At 37.8% G+C, this 21,080-nt stretch overlaps 1 protein-coding gene across 2 annotated transcripts in view; it reads left to right on the top strand.

Moving 5' to 3' along the window:
• The window catches only part of KIF27 (kinesin family member 27), an 85,468-nt gene that overhangs the window by 34,022 nt on the left and 30,366 nt on the right, over window positions 1-21,080 (top strand). For both annotated transcript variants that reach the window (XM_072763055.1, XM_072763064.1), the window contains 5 exons: window positions 5,331-5,500; window positions 5,931-6,025; window positions 7,269-7,424; window positions 11,053-11,258; window positions 15,465-15,662. In XM_072763055.1, coding sequence (XP_072619156.1) covers window positions 5,331-5,500; window positions 5,931-6,025; window positions 7,269-7,424; window positions 11,053-11,258; window positions 15,465-15,662 — 825 coding nt within the window. The remainder of the gene's footprint in view (window positions 1-5,330; window positions 5,501-5,930; window positions 6,026-7,268; window positions 7,425-11,052; window positions 11,259-15,464; window positions 15,663-21,080) is intronic.

The following is a 21,080-nucleotide window of genomic DNA, read 5'->3' as shown; positions in this document are numbered from 1 at the left end:
AGGCTTGTGTGGGAAGACACGTTGTGCAGCAAGCCTTGTTCAAGTCCTGCTTACTGTTCCGTTGTTCTGAGAGTGAGCGGAGGGTTTTTGTATTGAATGCCAAGACTAACTGAATTACATCAAAGAGGACATCTCAAATGCTATTTCATTTTCTCCCTGGATTTTTGCCTCCTTGGCAGAAGTCTACCTAATATTTTCTAGCCCTGATAATTTAGAGTTCATTAGCTCACATATTTTCTTGAAGTGCAGATAGTCCTCATTTCTTTTTTTTTTTTTTTAAGATTTTGTTTATTTATTCATGAGAGACACACAGAGAGAGGCAGAGACATAGGCAGAGGGAGAAGCAGACTCCCCGAAGGGAGCCTGATGTGGAACTCAATCCTGGGTCTCCAGGATCACGCCCTGGGCCGAAGGCAGGTGCTAACTGTTGAGCCACCAAAGTGTCCCAAGGAAATATTTCTTACAGGCTTGTTTATACACATTGGAGGGAAAGAGCAAAAAGCTCTTATTTAATTTTAAAAGTATTGTTTGTTGTATTTATGCGTATACTTTCATTAATGACTCTTAATTTATCACAAACATTTGACAGTCATTAAATATTTTTTATAACATCATGATTTTTAATGGCTGAATAATATTTATCCTAGGGGCATACAAATGTTTTTAAAGATTTTATTTATTCATGAGAGACACATTGAGAGAGGCAGAGACATAAGCAGAGAGAGAAGCAGGCTCTCCATGGGGAGCCCGATGTGGGACTTGATCCCAGGACTACGGGATCACAACCTGAGCCAAAGGCATGCTCAACCACTGAGCCACACAGGCATCCCAGGGGCAAACAATTGTGTACTTTTTCCTATTGTTGCACATTTGTTTTCAACTATCTCTTAATCTGAAGAGTTAAATACCCAGACGAAATTATAGAACATACCTACTTAAACAGAATTCCTAAAGAAATTGCCTCTCATAACTAAATAGTATATAGGTAAATAAAAGAAAAAGTTTTCAAGTTATCAAATTAATAGGAAAAAAGAAAAAAACTCCTCTGTCTCAGTAGATACCAAAATCTTATCTGATGAAATGTAAAATCGAATCTTGATTTAAACTTAAAAAAAAAGTATAACAGGTTTCTACTTTAACATGGTAAATATGATATACTTGAAAGCCAGTATTCTACATTCCAAGGGCACTTCTGAAAGAAAAAATTACAGATGTGGTCCCAGTAAATGCTTAGGTATAATATAATATCACAAATGCTGATGAAAATCTGCCGTGTTTCACTGATGGTAAGACTCACATTTTTTTTCACATTTTATCATCTTTGATAGCAAGGTATGTTTTATAATTGATGGCATGCCATGGCTTGACAGCTTTTTCTTTCTTGATGGAATAAAGATAATGGTGTGTCTTAAGTTGATGACATTTTAGATTTGATGAAGTATGATATAAAGTGGTTGTAAAAGCAATAGGTAACTAATACGGCTTTCAGTACTTCACACCATTGTGTGCTAAGAGAACTTAACCAAAATATTCTTTTTTGAGGGGATCTCTAGGTGGCTCAGTGGTTTAGCACCTGCCTTCGGCCCTGGGCATGATTCTCTCTCTCTGTCTCTCATGAAATTTATTTATTCATGAGAATACAGACACTCTCTGTCTCTCATGAAATTTATTTATTCATGAGAATACAGACATGTATTCTCAGAGAGAGAGACAGAGAGAAGAGAGAGGCAGAGACACAGGCAGAGGGAGATGCAGACTTCCTGCAAGGAGCCTGATATAGGACTTGATCCTGGATCCCAGGATCACGCCCTGGGCCAAAGGCAGATGCACAACCTCTAAGCCACCCAGGTGTCCCAAAATATATTCATTTAAAAAAATTTATTCATTTATGATGAGAGACAGAGAGAGATATAGGCAGAGGGAGAAGCAGGCTCCCTGTGGGGAGCCTGATGTGGGACTCAGTCCCAGGACCCTGGGATCACACTTGAGCCAAAGACAGACACTCAACCACTGAGCCACCCAGGCACCCCCAACCAAAATATTCTTAAAGGATATATTTTAAAAATCTTCTGGAATCTCCAGATTCACAAAAGTGGAAATATTTGTAAAATCTCACTTTTTCCTGAGTGAATTACATTTTTGTGGAGTCACAGAGTTCCTGTGAGTAACCCCCACACTACATGTTAACAGCTTCTTCAGTTTTCATTAAGATTTTATCTCACACAAAGGCCCCCTTTTTTTCCCCTCACAAAATAATTAGTTTTTGTTTGGCTTTGTTTTTTAATTATTTGCATACATCATTGTTCAAGGTGAAGAGTGAACACAGCACAGAGATGTGTCTGCCTGGGTTGAACCAGGTTCCTTTGCTATGTGAGCGCCTCATTCCGGCAGAACACACCAATCTCACAGTAGCAGAATGACAAATGATATCTCATGGACCTTGGTGGAACTGTTGATGGCAACTTGGGTACAGAGTTGATCTATGAAAACCAGTCTATGGTGAATGAGCTAAGCAAAGTTGCCACATATCTGATGAATCCAAATCAAATGCATCACTAGTGAGAAGAGATTATCTTACTGTATGATGATTTGAAACATCAAGTTCAGGTCTGAGTACAGCACTTTAAGTCAAATTAAAGTGTTTTCAGAGAACAACCAAGTTGCTAAAGGTCCTTGGTGACCATCTGAAGTAACTCTAGACTTAGTGAGATTCAGAGGGGACATGATGTCTGTTTTCAAATATTTGAAGGCTTGGGGCACCTGCATGGCTCAGTCAGTTAAACGTCTGCCTTGGGCTCAGGTCATGATCCTCAGGTCCTGGGATTGAGCCCAACATCTGGCTCCCTGCTCAGGGGGGAGTCTGCTTTTCCCTCTCCCTGCTCATGCTCTCTCTGTATCTCAAATAAACAAATGAAATTAAGATATTTGAAACCTTGTCATTATTGTTACATTTTGTCTCTATAGAAGTAGGACTAGGGAGAAGAAGTGCTAAGAGAATATAAAGAAATGTTTGTCAGGGAAAACTGCGAGAGATGATACGGGAGGCCCCAGTGCTTGTAAGGGCCCCTGCAGCGGATGTTTCAGCAGAGGTTATGTTATAGATGAGAGTCAGATATGGGATGAATAGTTGAACTCAGTAAGCTTTAAAGTTCTCTCTAGCCTTGTGATAATATAATTCTAGGAACAAATGGTTAGAATGAAATATTGGCATGTAGTTGTATACACCTCAGTTATCTGAATTATTAACCAGCTTATTTGAGTACCTACATAGTGATCATCAGTACTGTCCGGGGTATGGTTGAAAATGCTAAAGCAGGGACCATGGAATGGAGAAGCAACTTCAGGGAAGCAACACCCTGTACTTAGGTGGGAAGGGGCCCCGTTATAGACGGCTTTATGAGCCTACAAGGAGCAAAGAGCCATTGTATTGGGTAGGACAACTGTTGAGGAATTAATTTGCTAAATATCATTAATTGTTGTGGATTTATTTATTTATTTATTTGAGAGAGAGAGAGAGAGAGAGAGAGAGAGAGAGACAAAGACACAGGCAGAGGGAGAAGCAGGCTCCGTGCAGGGAGCCCGACGTGGGACTCGATCCCAGGTCTCCAGGATCACACCCTGGGCTGCAGGCGGCACCAAACCACTGAGCCACCCGGGCTGCTCTGTGGAATTGTTTTTTAAGATTTTGTTTATTCATGAGACACACACACACACACACACACACACACACACACACACACAAAGAGGCAGAGAGAGAAGTAAGCTCCCTCCTGGGAGCCCAATGCAGGACTCAATCCCAGGACCCTGGGATCACGACCTGAGCCAAAGGCAGATGCTCAACCACTATGCCACTCAGGTGCCCCAATTGTTGTGGAATTTACTTGGTGTTAATTTTTAAGCTGGATCATTTGATTTTCTTTATAGAAAGAAATTTCAAAAGCAGATTATAATTCTAGAGAACAAAGTTTGACTCTGAACAAAAAATTTTATTTGCTCCTGGAATAATTTCCATTCTTTTGACAAAGAGAAACCTTGATGCCTGTTTGTTCTGGGGCAAAGTGAACATGCAGTAATTGTACTTGTTAGATAAATACTTCTTGAGTTGGTTCTTCTGAAAATAATTTCCCTCCCTACTCCCTCATACCCCAGGGTAGGGAGTCCACCTAGAAAACTTTATTCTGCACCCATCATGGTACCAATGTGACAGATGGTCTTACTAGGTGGCCAACAGTGGAGCCACAAAAATTAGATATCAAGGAATCTTTAGCATGAGGCAGGCTTTTCTGGGAGGGATTATATGCAAGATGTATATCACTTGAATCTTGACACCATATGATATACATATTCTGCTGTCTGTTACAGTTTTAATAGCTTATAATGATTTCTAGTAATAAATTGAACGTCTCCTCTAATATTCTACTTACCTTTTTGAGAAAAGACTCTGAGGTTTGGTTATACAAAGAAGGAAATATTTGGTAACAAAAACTAGAATAAAAGTATACAAGCAGCTTCTAATTTTTGTTATTTTCCAAGGTCATTTAAAAATTTATTAAAAAAATAGATAAAAATTTTAAAAGATTTATTTATTTTATTATTTTAGAGAGAGTACGTGAGTGAGCATGGGGTGGACCAGAGGGAGAAAGAGAGAGAGAGTCTCAAGCAGTCAAGCAGACACCTCACTGAGCACAAGCCTGATGCTGGGCTCAGTCCTTTGACCCTCAGATCATGACCTGAGCCAAAATCAAGAGTTGGATGCTTAACTGAATGTACCACCCAGGTGTCCCTCCAAGGTCATTTTTTGAGAGCTTAAAGCACCTTTCCAATAGAAGCACATTATAGTATAGAAAGTTCCCAGGGTAGCCCCTTGAAAATCTATTTATCCATGATACATATTAACTATGTCACTTAGAGCACTAAGTCAGCCATCCCTAACCATCATATGTAAAGTGTGAATAAATACATTTGGGTTTCCTGCAGTGTGTCACCTAGAGTGAAACCCACTGTGTATGGGTTTCACATTTGTTTGGGAGTGCCTATGCTATGTTTAAGAGCTGTAATATTTTCATTCCTGCCTCTCTTTGGTTCATGAAGATATAATTGAAGATAGAGAGCTTTCTAGAAGGAGGAAGAGCTGTATAGATTCCAAAAGATGTATGTGTCCACGTGCACAAGAGTATCGTGGAATTTTGGCATTTGCATATTTCCAGTGATTGGCTATTTTCAGTCTAACTAACTAATAACCTCTTTAAAAACATCCTGAGTAATAGGATAAAAATAAACATTTAAAAAAATAACTTTTTTTTTTTTTGGGTGGGGTAATCACTTGTAAGGTCTACACAAGTCCTTCTGTGTACTCTCTGGATCGAGTAGTTGCTGGATTTCGAACACGAAGTCAGATGCTGCTGGGTCACATAGAAGAACAAGATGAAGTCCTCCACTGCCAATTTTCTGATAACAGTGATGATGAAGAATCAGAAGGCCAAGAGAACTCTGAAATTAGGTATGTTAAATATAGACTGATTTAATAAACTTATGATATAATGAATGTATATAATGTAGGGGTTTTTTTTTCATTAACATGTATCTTTACCACTTAAGAGTAAGTAGTTTTTGCTAAATGCACTACTATTGTGTTATAAAACAGTGTTTTAACACAAGTCATCAATCTTAAAATTGAAAAATAATTTTGTATTTAGGGCTTTTGTAGTTGTAGATTTTAATTTTCAGAGAGAATGTTTTTGGAATTCTTGATTTTGCTGCCACAGTGGCAACAAACATGATGAATTTTCCACTGAGTTCAACTTGAGGGAGATATCCTTTTATTTGGAGGAGATATCCTTTTATTTTTGGGAAACTAATTTGAGGGCAAATTAGATTAGAAAACAACAGACAAGTTACCTTTGATCTGTTTTTTTTTTTTTTTTCCTTAGACATAGAAGTCACTCATGGATTCAAAAGCCAGCCTCTGTTTGTTCTCTTGTTGAATTGAATGATGTTCAGGATCAAACACGAAAAGAGAATGAAGGTACACAGACTTTCTCGAATAATTTAGACTTACTGCTTATGACACTTCTCTTTTTCTTTATCAATAATTTAAGAAGCATCTAGGAATTCTCAAAGATGGAAACTTGGTGGGAGTGCTTTACTGGTTGGTAGGACTTCTTTATGTTCTCTGATCTACCTCTAATTTTTCATTCTCAACTCCTCAATAAAACAATTTTCCCAAAATCAATTCTGGCTAGAGTTGTAAGCTAAGTGTCTAAAAATGGGGATTTTGTATCCAAACTTGAGTTGATATTTGCTTTGTACTCTTGACTACCTTAACATTTTAAGTAATTTACTAGGTGTCTACCGCTTCACTGGCATACCTGCCTATGTAGTGATGCATGCAACATTAGAGTCAGATTAGTCAACTGAGTGCTTGTAATGTTCTAGTATACAACTGATGAGAATTTTTATGCATCAGAAAACAGCATCAAAATGTTTGTATTGCCAAAACTATGATTTTTAATTCATTTCTCTTGGTCTATGAGTGGTCAAAACACAAAAAGAAAGAGCATAGGGAATGCCAGTTACATGATAGATAAGTCCTACACTATGAAAATAGAGAGTATCTTAACTTTTAGAGAGCCTTTGAGTGTCATAGTAACAAAAAATTGGCTATTTCACAAATAAAACATTTGAAAATGCATAAATAGTATAGATAGTGCTATAAATGTATAAACGGTGCTACTCAAGTAGCCATTCTTGAACTATTTGTTACTGGTCTACAACCAGGTAAGAAACTTATGCCAGAATGTAAATCAGTGTACTAGCTTCTTCACCAAGGAAGTCTTGATTTGAAAAAAAAAAAAGTTAGCTGAATTAAGACAGTGACATAGTTGACTTACGTTCCAATAGCCAACAGTGCTGAACTACACTTTGAGTAGTCTGGTGTAGATCGGGAAAACATTTCAACTGTCTACCCACCTGGAGATTTTATACCTTTCTTAAATAACTCAGGTTAAAGAAACACTCAAATCGCATATCTAAGGGCAGTGAAAAACTATGTATTAGAACCTACAGGATACGACCAAAACTCACTGTGAGCTAGAAAATTAAAATCCCAATTGTCATGTATTTTTTCCTTTCTTTCCTTTTCTGTTTGTCTCGTCCTCTGTTACCTCTAGACTGTTTCTCTGTTGGCTTCTCTTATTTAATTCCTCTGCTGCTGAGCACTTTATGAACAGGTAGTTTTATTTCTCAGTTGTGCTTCATTTTCTTTAAAGATGTAAAGATTGAATGTCTCCAGCAAAGTCAAGAGTTGAATTTGCAAAAATTAAGGAATTCAGAACTCATACTCACTGAAGCTAAACAAAAAATGAGAGAACTTACAATTAACATCAAGATGAAGGAAGATCTAATTAAAGAATTAATAAAAACAGGTAATACTGTCCTGTAAACCAGCTTATATGAGGAAGAGAAGCTTCTAAAATTGCTTCTGATGTTGTAACATTTACTTTAGTTGTTAAAACAAAAAGTAAAATTGACACTGAGGACTATTCAGTGTAGCTTGGAATTTGATGTACAAGGTGTGTTTCACAACCAATTGATGGAGGTTATCAGAAGAACTTTGCTATTTCATCTATGAATTGTTCTACCACTGTGAACTCTGTGTTGTGCTGAGACTCATGGGCACTTAAAATTTTTTGCCACTTTTTAAGAAACATTATACTAGGTATCTGGGAATATGTTTGAGCTGTTTTTCTAATTCATTTTAATATTAAATTATTAGTCCTGATGCTTTTGGATGGTTTGTTTTCAACATTATTAATAAACTTTATGTTTCAAATATAATTTTTATTTCTCTAAAGATGTAAGAATTTATCCTTGAGAGCTATTCCCTTAGCCAAGCTTTTAGCTCTTCCCTGCAGTTTCAAATTCTTCCTAGTAGGGTGTATGTGCCACATCCTCTCCTTACCCTTAGCTACATAAATTATTAGGCTTGCCCTGAAAAGCATGTTTCAGGCTTTTTCGTTGTTTTTCCCCCCAATAGACTGAAGGTGTGGGCTTTGACTGCTTTGAAATTTGTTATGAAATTCAAGGAGTAATAGACAATAGCATTTCTTTTTCTCACCTCCAATGAAACATTGGTCACATTTAAGGGAACTGAAGGAAATATTGTCTTCCTTTTCTTTAAGCCCAAGGCTAAAATCACTCTCAGAATACATGAATTATGGTGGCTCCCAGCATCTCTGCCAGCAAGGGGCAACCTGCCTTCTCACTTCCTTCCTCTTTCTGGCAAGCTTGCTTTTTGGCTGGCTGGCCTCTTTTCTCAACTTCTCTCCCTAACTGCTGTCCCAAAGCATTTTCCTTCCTCAGTCCTAGTGACAAATGTGTTATGCATCATTCTGGCTCCAGTTGTCCCAGATGTTTAATTGAGCTTGACTGTGCTCCTTCCTCAGAGGCAGGATCAATACCAGTAAGTCTTTCTTAGGAGTGTCTAGGAACACATTTAGGGATTTATTTTATTTTACATATTTTTTTAGATTTTATTTATTCATGAGAGACACATAAAGAAAGGCAGAGATATAGGCAGGGGGAGAAGCAGGCTCTCTGTGGAGAGAGCCTGATGTAGGACTCATCCGAGGATCCTGGGATCATGACCTGAGCCAAAGGCAGATGCTCAACCACAAAGCCACCCAGGTGTTCGTATTTTATTTTTTTAAAAGATTGTTATTTATTCATTTGAGACAGAAAGAGAGTGTAAGCACATAAGAGGGAAGTAGGGAGGGTAGAGGGAGAAGCAGGCTCGCCACTGAGCAGGAGCCTGACACCCTGGGCTCAATCCCAGAATTCATCCGAGGATCCTGGGATCATGACCTGAGCTTAAGGCAGATGCTTAACCGACTAAGCCACGAAGCACCCCTAGGGGTTTAAAATAGCTTCTCCATCAGGGCACTGCCTGTGGAAGTTAAGGATATGTGCCCTTCTGGAACAAATGATTTAGATAGGTGATGCTACCATGGGCTCTCTCACTAAACAAGCACACTTTTGTAGCCCAGTACACTCATCCTGGTTGCCTTAAAATAGAGGATAAGTGAACTTAACACAGAGAAGGTCCTCTTCTTACTCCTTAGAACAAAGAGCAGTTTGGAGCTTTCTTTAGACATGGTGACTTGCAAAAGGGTTAGTGTGTGTTTGCTTTTCAAAGCCTTCGCACCAAAGTCTTCCCCTAAATAGCAATTATTTCAGCCAACAATAAGTGACAACCGCACTGTGTTTCATCAATTCTAATCATATTCTTGGGATCCCTGGGTGGCGCAGCGGTTTGGCGCCTGCCTTTGGCCCAGGGCGCGATCCTGGAGACCCGGGATCGAATCCCACATCAGGCTCCCGGTGCATGGAGCCTGCTTCTCCCTCCGCCTGTGTCTCTGCCTCTCTCTCTCTCTCTGTGACTATCATAAATAAATAAAAAATTAAAAAAAAAAAATTTAAAAAAAAATTCTAATCATATTCTTTCACATTTTAATATCTCTGAAATCATGATGCATCTTACCTGCAGTGGCATCCAGGCATTTTATCTTTGTGTAATTGGCACTCAACCTTTTTTCTTTGTGACTCACAAAATGCTGGTGTGTTGAACAATATATAGGGTCTTAAATTCATTAAAATGTAGTAGCCACGGGTATACGGGTATGGTAAAGGTAGGTTATCAGAGAGTCATAGAACCAGAAGACAACTCAGTGCATTTAGTTCAGTAATTCCTTTTTATTAAAAAAAATACATTTTTTTCAGTTTAATGATAGAACAAACTTCCCCTCATGATAATTTATCCCATGAGCTTTGGATTCTTTCTTTTCCTTTGTGAGTCTGCTAGTCTAGTTCAGGGATAAGTTGGCTGTTCAGAATAAATCAAAACTAAGTTTTTAGGGTTAGTAGCTGAGCTTAGAAGGAAAAAAGATACAGAAATGTCTGTATTATGTTTTCCTTTATGTTCCAAATATAAGAAAATGATTGAAAAATTCATCTTTGATAAAGTTCAATTGAATGGAAAAAGAGGGGGCCAGTTCTAGAATGAAAGGTTCATAAGAGACAACTATCAGATGTATTGTGGGCCTTGTTTGGATGATGTTTACCATAAACCAATTGTACAAGACATTTTAGGGGGAACCCTGGGTGGCTCTGCGATTTAGCGCCTGCCTTTGGCCCAGGGCATGATCCTGGGGTCCCGGGATCGAGTCCCACGTCAGGCTCCCAGCATGGAGCCTGCTTCTCCCTCTGCCTTGCCTATGTCTCTGTCTCTCTCTCTCTCTCTCTGTCTATGAATAAATAAATAAAATCTTAAAAAAAAGACATTTTAAGACAATTGGGGAAGTCTGGACAGGGTCGGGTAGGGATTAGTATTGTTAGGTGTGAAAGAATTTTTGGTTATATCCATATTTGGTACAGATGCTTATTGAAGTATGTGTAGGTGAAATGACATTATATCTGAGATTGTTTTAGAATTCTTCAGCAAATTGAAACAGAAGAAAGGCATAGGTGAAGCAACTGTGGCAAAATCTAGACAATTCTGAAATCTCAGTGATGGGGGGTTCATCATTTTTCTACTTTGGTATGTTGGAAATTTTTCGTAGTAGAGAAAACAAGATTATAGGTAGCAAGAAGCCAAAGTGTAGTTAGCAAAACGCCAGAGTCACCTAAAATATTTTTCTTACCTGGAGGTTGATGGCAGCAAAGCTAAACGCCAAATTTAGAAAATCAGAAATGTCACACTAAAACGCAGAGATGAGCCTGTGAGAAGATGGAATGGCCCCAGATGCAGTCAGTAAGCAGCTGATTATTACGAGGCCAGGTGGCAAGTTGTGTTTGATGGGGATGTGTGGGGACAGCTGGGTTCATACTGCTAGACCTTAAATAGATACACTTCCCAGTTGGATTTTGTTTTTTTGTGTTTTTTTTTTTCCAGTTGGATTTTGAAGAATAGAGCATTTTTAGGTTTTTTGATGTTTTACTTGGTGTTTTTTTTTAAAAGCATAACTTATCATTGTTATTACTATTACTGTGGTGAAGGTAACGATGCCAAGTCTGTAAGCAAACAGTATTCTCTGAAAGTAACAAAACTTGAACACGAAGCAGAACAGGCGAAGGTGGAATTGACTGAAACAGAGAAGCAGCTACAGGAACTAGAAAACAAAGATCTTTCTGACGTTGCTTTGAAGGTAAAATTGCAGAAGGAGTTCCGTAAAAAGATGGATGCCGCAAAGCTAAGAGTTCAGGTAATTTTAAAAATGTAATTGAGTAAACTTAAGGCTTTTACCACTTTCGTCCCTGGTTAGGAAAGAAGTAGGATTCGGTTTTCACCAGCAAGAGAAGCTGAATGGCTTCTGGTGTGCTGGCACGTTTGCCTCCTTTCAATCCAGGTGCTACATTCTTCATCTGAGAACTATATTATTTTAAACTTTTTATCAAAAAAAGATAAAAATAGAAATAAAGATAACCACAGAAGTTGTATTCTTTTCTGAAGGACAAAAGCTTGATGATTAAATAATACATAGAAGTCTTCTGATATGTCTATGGCACCTTGCAGACACACTCAACAAATGCTAATTATTTCAGAGGGTTTTCTGAAACAACAACTGGTTGCTTTAAGAAAGGTTAATAACTATGACATCTCATTCTTGATTTCCTAATGCTGGATTTAGCTATGGCCTTAGAAATAGCTATCATTAAAAATGTCATTCTATGAGACATAGATTCTGTGTATAATGGAGCCATTTTCAGATGCTTTTGAGATGACCAGAGTGCTTTGTTAGTCTGATTATAATGAATTTGTTGGAATGCTGTCTCCATTTTTTTCACCCGTAATCTGTTATGGACTTCTTGAAGGAGGACATGGTAGTGGTATGTATCACCCATTTTACTTTCCTTCATAGTACTTCTGCGAGGAGTTAAAATTTCACTTCTTCCTTGCCAATATGGATTCCTTTTATTTCTTTTGGTTGTCTGATCGTTGAGGCTAATACTTCTAGCCTCAACAATGTTGAACAACAGTGGTAAGAGTGGACATCTCTGTTGTGTTCCTGACCTCAGGGGAGAAGGTCTCAGTTTTTCCCTATTGACAGTATTAGCTGTGGGATTTGAGTATGGCCTTAATGATATTGAGGTATGTTCCTTCTATCCCTATTTCTTGAGGGTTTTTTTTTTTTTATCAAGAAACGATGCTGTATTTTGTCAAATGCTTTTTCTGCATCTATTGAGAGGAGGATCATAATGATTCTTGTTCTTTCTTTTATTAATATAGTGTATCACATAGATTGATTTGCAGATATTGAATCACTCCTGCAGCCCAGTAATGAATTCCACTTGATCGTGGTGAATAATTCTTTGAATTTACTGTTGGATTCAGTGCTAGTATCTTGTTGAGAATTTTTTTTTTCTTGAGAATTTTTGCATCCATGTTCATCAGGGATATTGGTCTGTAATTTTCCTTTTTAGTGGGGTTTCTGCTAGTTCGGGGATCAAGGTAATGCTGGCCTCATAGAGTTTGGAAGTTTTCCTTCCATTTTTATTTTTTGGAACAGTTTTGGAAAAAAAGGTATTAACTCATCTTTTAAAAAAAAATATTTTATTTATTTATTTGAGAGAGAGAGCATGAGTGAGCACAAACAGAGAGAAGCTGCAGAGGGAGAGAGAGAGAGGGAGAGCAGGCTTGCCACTGAGCAGGGAGCCTGACACAGGGCCTCAGTCTCAGGACCCGGGATCATGACCTGAGCTGAAGGTAGATGCTTAACCAACTGAGCCACCGAGGGGCCCCTTAACATGTCTTTAAATGTTTGGTAGAATTCTCCTGGGAAGCCATCTGGCCCTGGACTCTTGTTTGTTGGAAGGTTTTTGATTACTGATTCAATTTCTTTGCTGGTTATGGGTCTGTTCAAGTTTTTTATTTCTTCCTGTTTCAGTTTTGGTAGTTTATACATTTCTATTAATTTATTTCTTTCATATTGCACAGTTTATTGGCACATAAGTGCTCATAATATTCTCTTTTAGTTGTTTATATTTCTGCAGTGTTGATTGGGCTCTTCTTTCATTTGTGATTTTTTTTTTATATGGGTTCTTTCTCTTTTCTTTTTGATAAGTCTGGCTAGGGGTTTCTCAGTTTTGCTAAAAAAAAAATCAGTTTTCTCTTTTAAAAAACAAGCTTCTAGTTTTGTTGATTTGTTCTACTCATTTTAAAAAAATCTCTATATCATTTATTTCTGCTCGAATCTTTATGATTTCCCTTCTTCTGCTGGATTTAGGCTTTATTTGCTGTTCTTTTCCCAGCTCCTTTAGGTTTAAGGTTAGGTTGTGTATTTGAGACTTTTCTTGCTTCTTAGAAAGGCCTGAATTAGCAAAGATTGTCATTACTTTTTGATTGGTAAAGCAAAGGCTATTTTTATATATTCTGTATTTCACATAGCTACAATGATTGAATTAAAAGATTAAATGAAAAGTTATTAATAAGGTTTGAGAATTATCACGTTCTTTTGTTTTCCATGTTTCTTGTTGCATATCCTTTTCTGCTAAGGGCACTGAGAAAGAAAAGAGAACATAATTAAACTCAAAAGAAACATCCCCCACAGCAGGGAACTGAACCTGGATTCTCATGTAGTTTTAGAAATGCCTGTGCCTTTGACCAGTTAATGCACACCCAATGGGAGTGGGGATAGTAAAGATGATGAGGATGGTGGTGGGGCTGGGGACAAGGATGAGAGTTACTGGTTAAGTATCTACATACCAGATGTTTCATGTGTATTATTTAATCATTATTTAACTCTTTAGGGAGTATTTTTAGTGTATTTTACAAATGAGAAAACTAAGGTTTAGAAAGGTAAAGTTAACTCATTAAGAGTTGCATAGTTGAGATGACAACAGTTTGCAATTCTCTAACATCTCATGCCATTTTTAAATGTTGAAATACTTGTTTTTATTCATATAATGAAGTTATTTGAAGTTTTTAAAGCTTAAATTTTTTTATTTAAAAAATCTAAAATCTGTATTCTTTATGTCTAAGTACATACAGACAATTCTTTTTTTTTTTTTTTTCATACAGACAACTGTAATGGATTAATACCTGAATGCTGACAGTAAGGTGCACTTTAGAGTATCTGTGGGATAAGTACAAAAGACAATGGCAATATGTCTCACTTAGATTATCAATACTTCTACTGATATTTTCAGTATTAGGTGGAGAGACAAAATGCTAGTATTATCATTTTTGCTCCAGTATTGCAGTTACTATCCGAACTCAGTGGCAAAACCAGTGTCCCAGTCTAGGGATGGGAAACTAGAGTCCTGTGGCCTTCAGGCTGGTGGTACTCAGTCATTCATCTGCAGATTATTCGTTATTGGTCTCTGATGAGATTTTAAAGGCAAATGGGAGCACAGCTCCCTTCATCAAAAGTCTTGATGCAAACAATGTCAGCTGAACCCAAAGGTGTGCTTAGTGGTACAGGCTGACAACAACAATCTGTGACTGGTACATGGACCACACTTTGAGTAGTACTGCTCTGAGCTATGATGCCTCTGTGAATACCTAGTTTAATGAAAACAATGTGTTTTGCCATCAATTTATTGCCAAGGTAAAGGAAATAACTATAGTCTGCATAATTTACAAATGACCTTACTTTTTTAATGTCACATAAAAAGTACTTAGTGCAATGCCAAAGTACAAAATGTAAGTTTAATATGTTTCTTGATCAGGATTAAATTGGAACACTGTTATTTTCTCTTTGGAGTATAAACTCTTTGCAAATGTTCACAAGTTTTTTATGCTGCTCATTGATCATTTTAGCAAGATGAGGAGAAGCTTTATTTAAGATCATTAAAATGGTAATCATAAACGGTTGACCACTGTAAGGAAAATGGTATCCGTCTGATCACGTTAACTCAGGGATTAATTAATAGGCTATAGCTGGATACAAAAGAGGAACACAGTAGACTACTTTGCAATCACATAGAACAAATATCTGTGAAAAGACCTCTAAGATAAGTAGAAAAAAAGGAAGGTGAAAATAGTCTATTTAGAATATATCTGAAGTTCTTTGCATGCATATTAATTATTTCTGGAAGAATAAGAAATTGGTAATTTGGTGTTGGGAAGCAGGACAGTAGATTTGGGGTCTGAGATAAGTCTTTTAAAATAGGAGTCCAGGTTTGTATTTTAATTTTTTTTCATTTTTTAAAACGATAAAAAGAGATACCAGTTTTGTTCTCTTTGGCTGTCAGTATCATGGAGTCACATCATTCATGGTATCTGGTGAAAATAATGATGGTGGCCCAACTGTCAAAGCAGGTATGTAGAAAACAATTGTGAGCCTGTCAGAAATACTGAAAATCTAGGCAAAATGCCTACCTTTGCCATAGAATGAAAAGTTTAAGTCTACTTGAGATTTGTTAATGGATGCAATTTTTCATTTAGAAATATTGCATATGATTCACAGGTCTTACAGAAGAAGCAACAAAATAGTAAGAAATTGGCATCACTGTCAATCCAAAATGAGAAACGTGCTAATGAACTAGAGCAGAATGTAGATCACATGAAATGTCAAAAGGTACAGCTGCAGAAAAGACTTCGAGAAGAAACTGAAAAAAGGAAGCAACTGGATGCAGAAATCAAACGGGATCAACAAAAAATCAAAGTAATACTGTCATACTTTCCTGCTAAGCATAATAGGAAATGTTAAATGGCTTAGGGCTGACCAAGCCAAGGTCTTGATTCACGTGGCTTCTGAGGTATCTAACCTTGGCCTGTCCTTGGCTGCTGTCCTCACTCACTTAAAGCTTTGGTCATCTACATAGTAAAACCTATTTATTGAATTCTGAGTACTGTCTTGAAGGCGTTGACTTCATAAAAGAAGGAACAGTCATAATAGTGTCTTTACTTGAGGCTGTCAAAAACATAAGCTGACTTTCTAAAAAATATCTAACATTTGATAGAATTTCCCATTTCCAAAGTGCTTCGACATGCATTGTCCATGTGGCGGCATAGGAAAAAGCACAAGGTAAAATGGTACCATTTCATTTATAATGAGCAGAAGGATGATCAGACCTGTATGCCTAGCAGTTCTATAAAATGGACTGGTCTGGGGAGGAACTAATGCCATCCACCTGGCTCTAGGGCCAGGCTAGCATGGATTCAGATCCCAGCCTTCTCAGTTCCTGGCTGATTGTTCACTGAGAAAATCAGTAAACAACTCAGACTTTCTGAGTCTGTTTATTCTTATTTAAAAAATGGCCATAATCATACTTCCTTCACAGGGCTCTTTTGAAAAAGAGGATGGTGATAATGTTCATAACAACAGCAGTAACAAACACTTAGGTGACACTTCTTTTCTACTGAAAAGAAGTCAAATTCCAAGCTTGGAACTGAAGGCTTGGAACATAATTAATTTCTAGATTTTTAACTCTGGAATATAACCTATTCTCAAACCTTAACAAAAATCACAAAATTTAGTGATGGAAAAACGGTTAAATAGCATTTAAGCCAAGTTAGTGATTCTTTTTTTTTAACAGCTATATTGAGATAATGCTTCACATACCATACAGTTCACCCATGTAAAATACACAGTCCAGTGGATTTGGGTCTATTATTTTTGTAAGTTTTGGTAAAATAAACATAAAATTTGCCATTTTAATAAAGTTTAAGTGTACAGTTCCTTGGCATTGATTACATTCACAGTGTTGTACAGCTGAGACCACTAGCTATTTTCAAGACCTCTTCATCACTCTAAATAGATGCTCTGTAACCATTAAGCAGTAATTCACCCCTTTCCCTCAGCCCCGTAACTTCTAATCTACTGCTATCTCTTTGAATTTGCCTATTCTGGCTATTTCATAAAAACTGAATCTTACAATATTTATCCTGTGTCTGGCTTATTTCACTTCATATAACATTTTCAAGATTCATCCATGTTGTAGCATGTATCAGAACTTCATTATTTTTTGTGGCCAAGTAATACCCCATTGTGTGTATATACCACGTTTTGTTCATCCATTTGTTTGTTGGTAGACACTTGGGTTGCTTCCACATTTTGGCTTCTGTGAATAATACCTTGGTAAAAATTGGCCTTCATGTGTTCAAGTCCTAGGAGTGGGCTGGATCATATGATAATTCTGTTTCGTTTCTTCAGGAACCACCAACTTTTTTCAATAGTGAACAGCACTGTTTTACATTGGCACCAGCAATGTATGAGAGTTTTACTTTCTCCATATCTTTGCCAACACGTTATTTCCTGTTTTGTTTTTTTTTTAATCATACTCATCCAAGTGCATGTAAAGTGATATCTCATTGTGGTTTTGATTTGCTTTTCTCTAATGACTAAAGATGTTGAGGATCTTTTCATGTGCTTATTTCTGTATCTTCTGTGGAGAAATGTCTGTTCAAGTTGTCTACTTTTTAAATGGATTATTTTTTTAAAAGATCTTATTTTATTAATGAGAGACACACAGAGAGGCAGAGGGAGAAGCAGGCTCTCTGTGGGGAGCCCAATGCAGGACTTGATCCCAGGACCCTGGGATCACTACCTGAGCCAAAGGCAGACACTTAACCGTTGAGCCACCCAGATGCCCCAAACGGATTATCTTTTTAATTTTTTTTTAAATTTTTATTTATTTATGATAGTCACAGAGAGAGAAAGAGAGAGGCAGAGACATAGGCAGAGGGAGAAGCAGGCTCCATGCACCGGGAGCCCGATGTGGGATTCGATCCCGGGTCTCCAGGATCGCGCCCTGGGCCAAAGGCAGGCGCCAAACCGCTGCGCCACCCGGGGATCCCCAGATTATCTTTTTATTGTTAAGTTGTAGAAGTTCTTTATGTATTCTGGACATTAAACTCTTTCACATACATGACTTGCATATATTTTTCCGACCCTGTAGGTTGTCTTGAAACTTTTTTTTTGGCGGGGAATAGGGGCAGAAGGAGAGGGAGAGAGAATTTTTTTTTAAGATTTATATATTTCATTTTAATTTTTATTTATTTGTGGTTTATTTATTCATGAGAAACATAGAGAGAGAGAGGCAGAGACACGGGCAGAGGGAGAAGCAGGCTCCATGCAGGGAGCGGATGTGGGACTCGAGCCCGGGACTCCAGGATTATGTCCTGGGATGAAGGCAGGCGCTAAGCCACTGAGCCACCCAGGGATCCCTATTTATTTCATTTTTAAAAAAGATTTTATTTATCCACTTGAGAGAAAGAGAGACAGAAACAGAGCACAAGCAGGGAGGAGAGGAAGAAGCAGACTTCCTGCTGAGCAGGGAGTCCAATGTAGGACTCTATCCCAGGACCTGGGATCATGACCTGATCCGAAGACAGATGCACAACGGACTGAGCCACTCAGGTGCCTCTATTTATTTTAGAGAGAGAGAGCAAGCATATGAGTGGGAGAGCAGCAGAAGGAGAGGGAGGGAGAATCTTTTTTTAAGATTTATTTATTTTAGAGAGAGGGAGAGAGCATGTGAGTGGAAGGGGAGGCAGAAGGAGAGGGAGAGAGAGAATATTCAAGTAGACTCCCCCCTCAGCACAGAGCCTGACGTGGGGCTTGATCTCATGACCCTGAGATCATGACCTAAGCCGAAACTAAGAGTTGGACACTTAATTGACTGAGCCACCCAGGCACTCCAAGAGAATCTTAGGCTCCACTCCCAGTGTGGAGCCTGATTTAGGGCTCGATCTCACAACTGTAAAATCATGACCTGAGCCAAAATCAAGAGTCAGACTTAACTTACTTAGCCACCCAGGCGTTCCTTAAACTTTCTTGGTAATATTCTTTGATGCAGCAAAAGTTTATGAAGTACAATTTATTTTTTTCTTTTGTGGCCTGTGCTTTTGGTGTCTTTTAAAGATTCACTGCCAGGTATAAAGTCACAAAGATTTACCCCTTTGTTTTCTTCTAAGAGTTTTGTGGTCCTAGCTTTTAGGTTATTGATTGATTTTGAGTTAATTTTTATATATAGTGTGAGGTAGTGATCCAACTTCATTCTTTTGCATGTAGAAATCTATTTATGCCAGTGCCATCTGTTAAACAGACTATTCTTTCCCCATTGAATGGAGTTGATACCCTTGTCAAAGATCAGTTGGCATAGGCTTAACAGATTTATTACTAAACTTAGTTTTATTCCATTTGTCTCTATGTCTGTCCTTATGCTAGCACCACAGTTTTGATTACTGTAGCTATGTACTAAGTTTTGAAATTGGAAATAAATCCTTCAAGTTAGTTGTTCTCTTTCAAGATGGTTTTGGTTTTTGGAGGCCATGTGGCATTCCATATGAGTTTAAGGGTCAGTCTTTCCTTTTCTGCAAAAAGGGCCATTGGAGTTTTGATATGGATTGCACTCAATCTGTAGAGTTCTTAGGGTGTATTGACATCATGACAATATTAAGTCTTCCTACTCAGGAGCTTGGGGTGTCTTTTATTTAGGTCTTCTTTAATCTCTTTTAGCAACCTTTTCTAATTTTGAGTGTACTAGTCTTTTACCTCCTTGTTTAAATTTATTTCCAAGTATTTTATTCTTTTAGATGTTATTGTAAATGGAGTTGCTTTCTTAATTTTCTTGAGTTACTCATTCTTAATAATATAGTTATTATAGCAGTAACATTTGTCTTCAGTACCATTCTAAATACTTATTTTTTAAGAAAGATTTTATTTATTTATTAATGAGGGACACACAGAGGGAGAGGCAGAGACATAGGCAGAGGGAGAAGCAGGCTCCATGCAGGGAGCCTGATGTTGGGATTCAATCCCGGGTCTCCAGGATCAGGCCCTGGGGCGAAGGCAGCGCTAAACCGCTGAGCCACCCAGGCTGCCCCATTCTAAATACTTACGTGCTTTACCTCATGTAATTCTTTTTTTCCTCCAGTATTTTCAACTTTTTCTTCTCTCCTAGATTCTTTCTTTAACATCTTAGATTTTTCTCATCTTAAAATTATCCTCCTTCAGCCTAATACTTTTCTCTTTCTCTCTTCTCCGCTTTATAACCAAACTTACTGGAAGAGTTGACTGCATCTGTTTTTGTTTCCTCTGCTTCCATTCCTTCTCTCATTCTTTCCAGTCTGAAGTCTGGCTCCTGGCTCTACCATCCACTTAAAGCTCTTGAGGCATTCCCTAGTGCTCTCTCTGTCACTAAAGCCCTTAAAACTTCAGCTGCATCTGGCATAGTTTGCTCCCTGCATCTTGAAATATTTTCCCCTTTGCCTTTGTGAAATTATGTTCTCCTTGTTTTTTTCTCTGATTGCTTGTGCTTCATCTTTGCTAGCTCATCCTACACTATCACTCCTCTACATATGAGAACTCCTCAAAGCTCTGGCTTTATGCTTCTTCTATACTGTCTTAGATACTTCATCTTTTCCCCTAGCTACAGTTAAACTCTGATAACTTCCAAATTTAATCCTTAATCCCAGATTTGCCCTTTGAGCTCTGGGTTCCTATATCTAATTCATGAGATTGTCTTATAGCTGAATTCATTATTTTCCTTACTTATCTTCCCACAGTTCCCTCTTACTACTCCCTTCATGGGGGGAGAATATATAGTTTTCTGTGTGCTTTTCCTGATCTTTTGATCCATTCATATAGGTAGACTAGCAATCATCCCTGATTCTGTCTTCTTCCTTATTACCCATGAAGCACTAAGTCCTAAAGATTTTAGCTTCTGAATATCAAATCTGTTTATTTCTTAATACTACTGCCAACAACCTAGTTATGATCTCCTTGTTATGATCCTTCCTCCAGTGTGAGGATTAGGCCTGCATGTCAGTCATGTGATCTTTGAGTCTTAGCCTCTCATCTCTCATAGACGATGGTTTAAACCAACAAAACATAAGCACTCTGTAAATCTTGAAACAAAAGTTTTTTTTCTTTTCCCTAAACAGTGCATAGTCTGCTGAAATGCAAATCTGCCTGTAACTTAAACTTTTTACATTTTTTTCTAGGGCAGTTTTGCTTCTAGCCATATCTCTCATTCTAGGGAAATGACCCTATTAAAGGGTGAATGTGTATTCCAGAAAAAAGAACAGTCTTCCCCAACGGTAATAGGGAAGTTTTCATTACTTCATGCAAAAATAG

The sequence above is a fragment of the Vulpes vulpes genome, chromosome 1, assembly GCF_048418805.1.
Source record: "Vulpes vulpes isolate BD-2025 chromosome 1, VulVul3, whole genome shotgun sequence".
NCBI lineage: Eukaryota > Metazoa > Chordata > Mammalia > Carnivora > Canidae > Vulpes > Vulpes vulpes.
The sequence above is the reverse complement of the archived record's forward strand: the minus strand, read 5'-3'. Positions and strand labels throughout refer to the sequence as shown.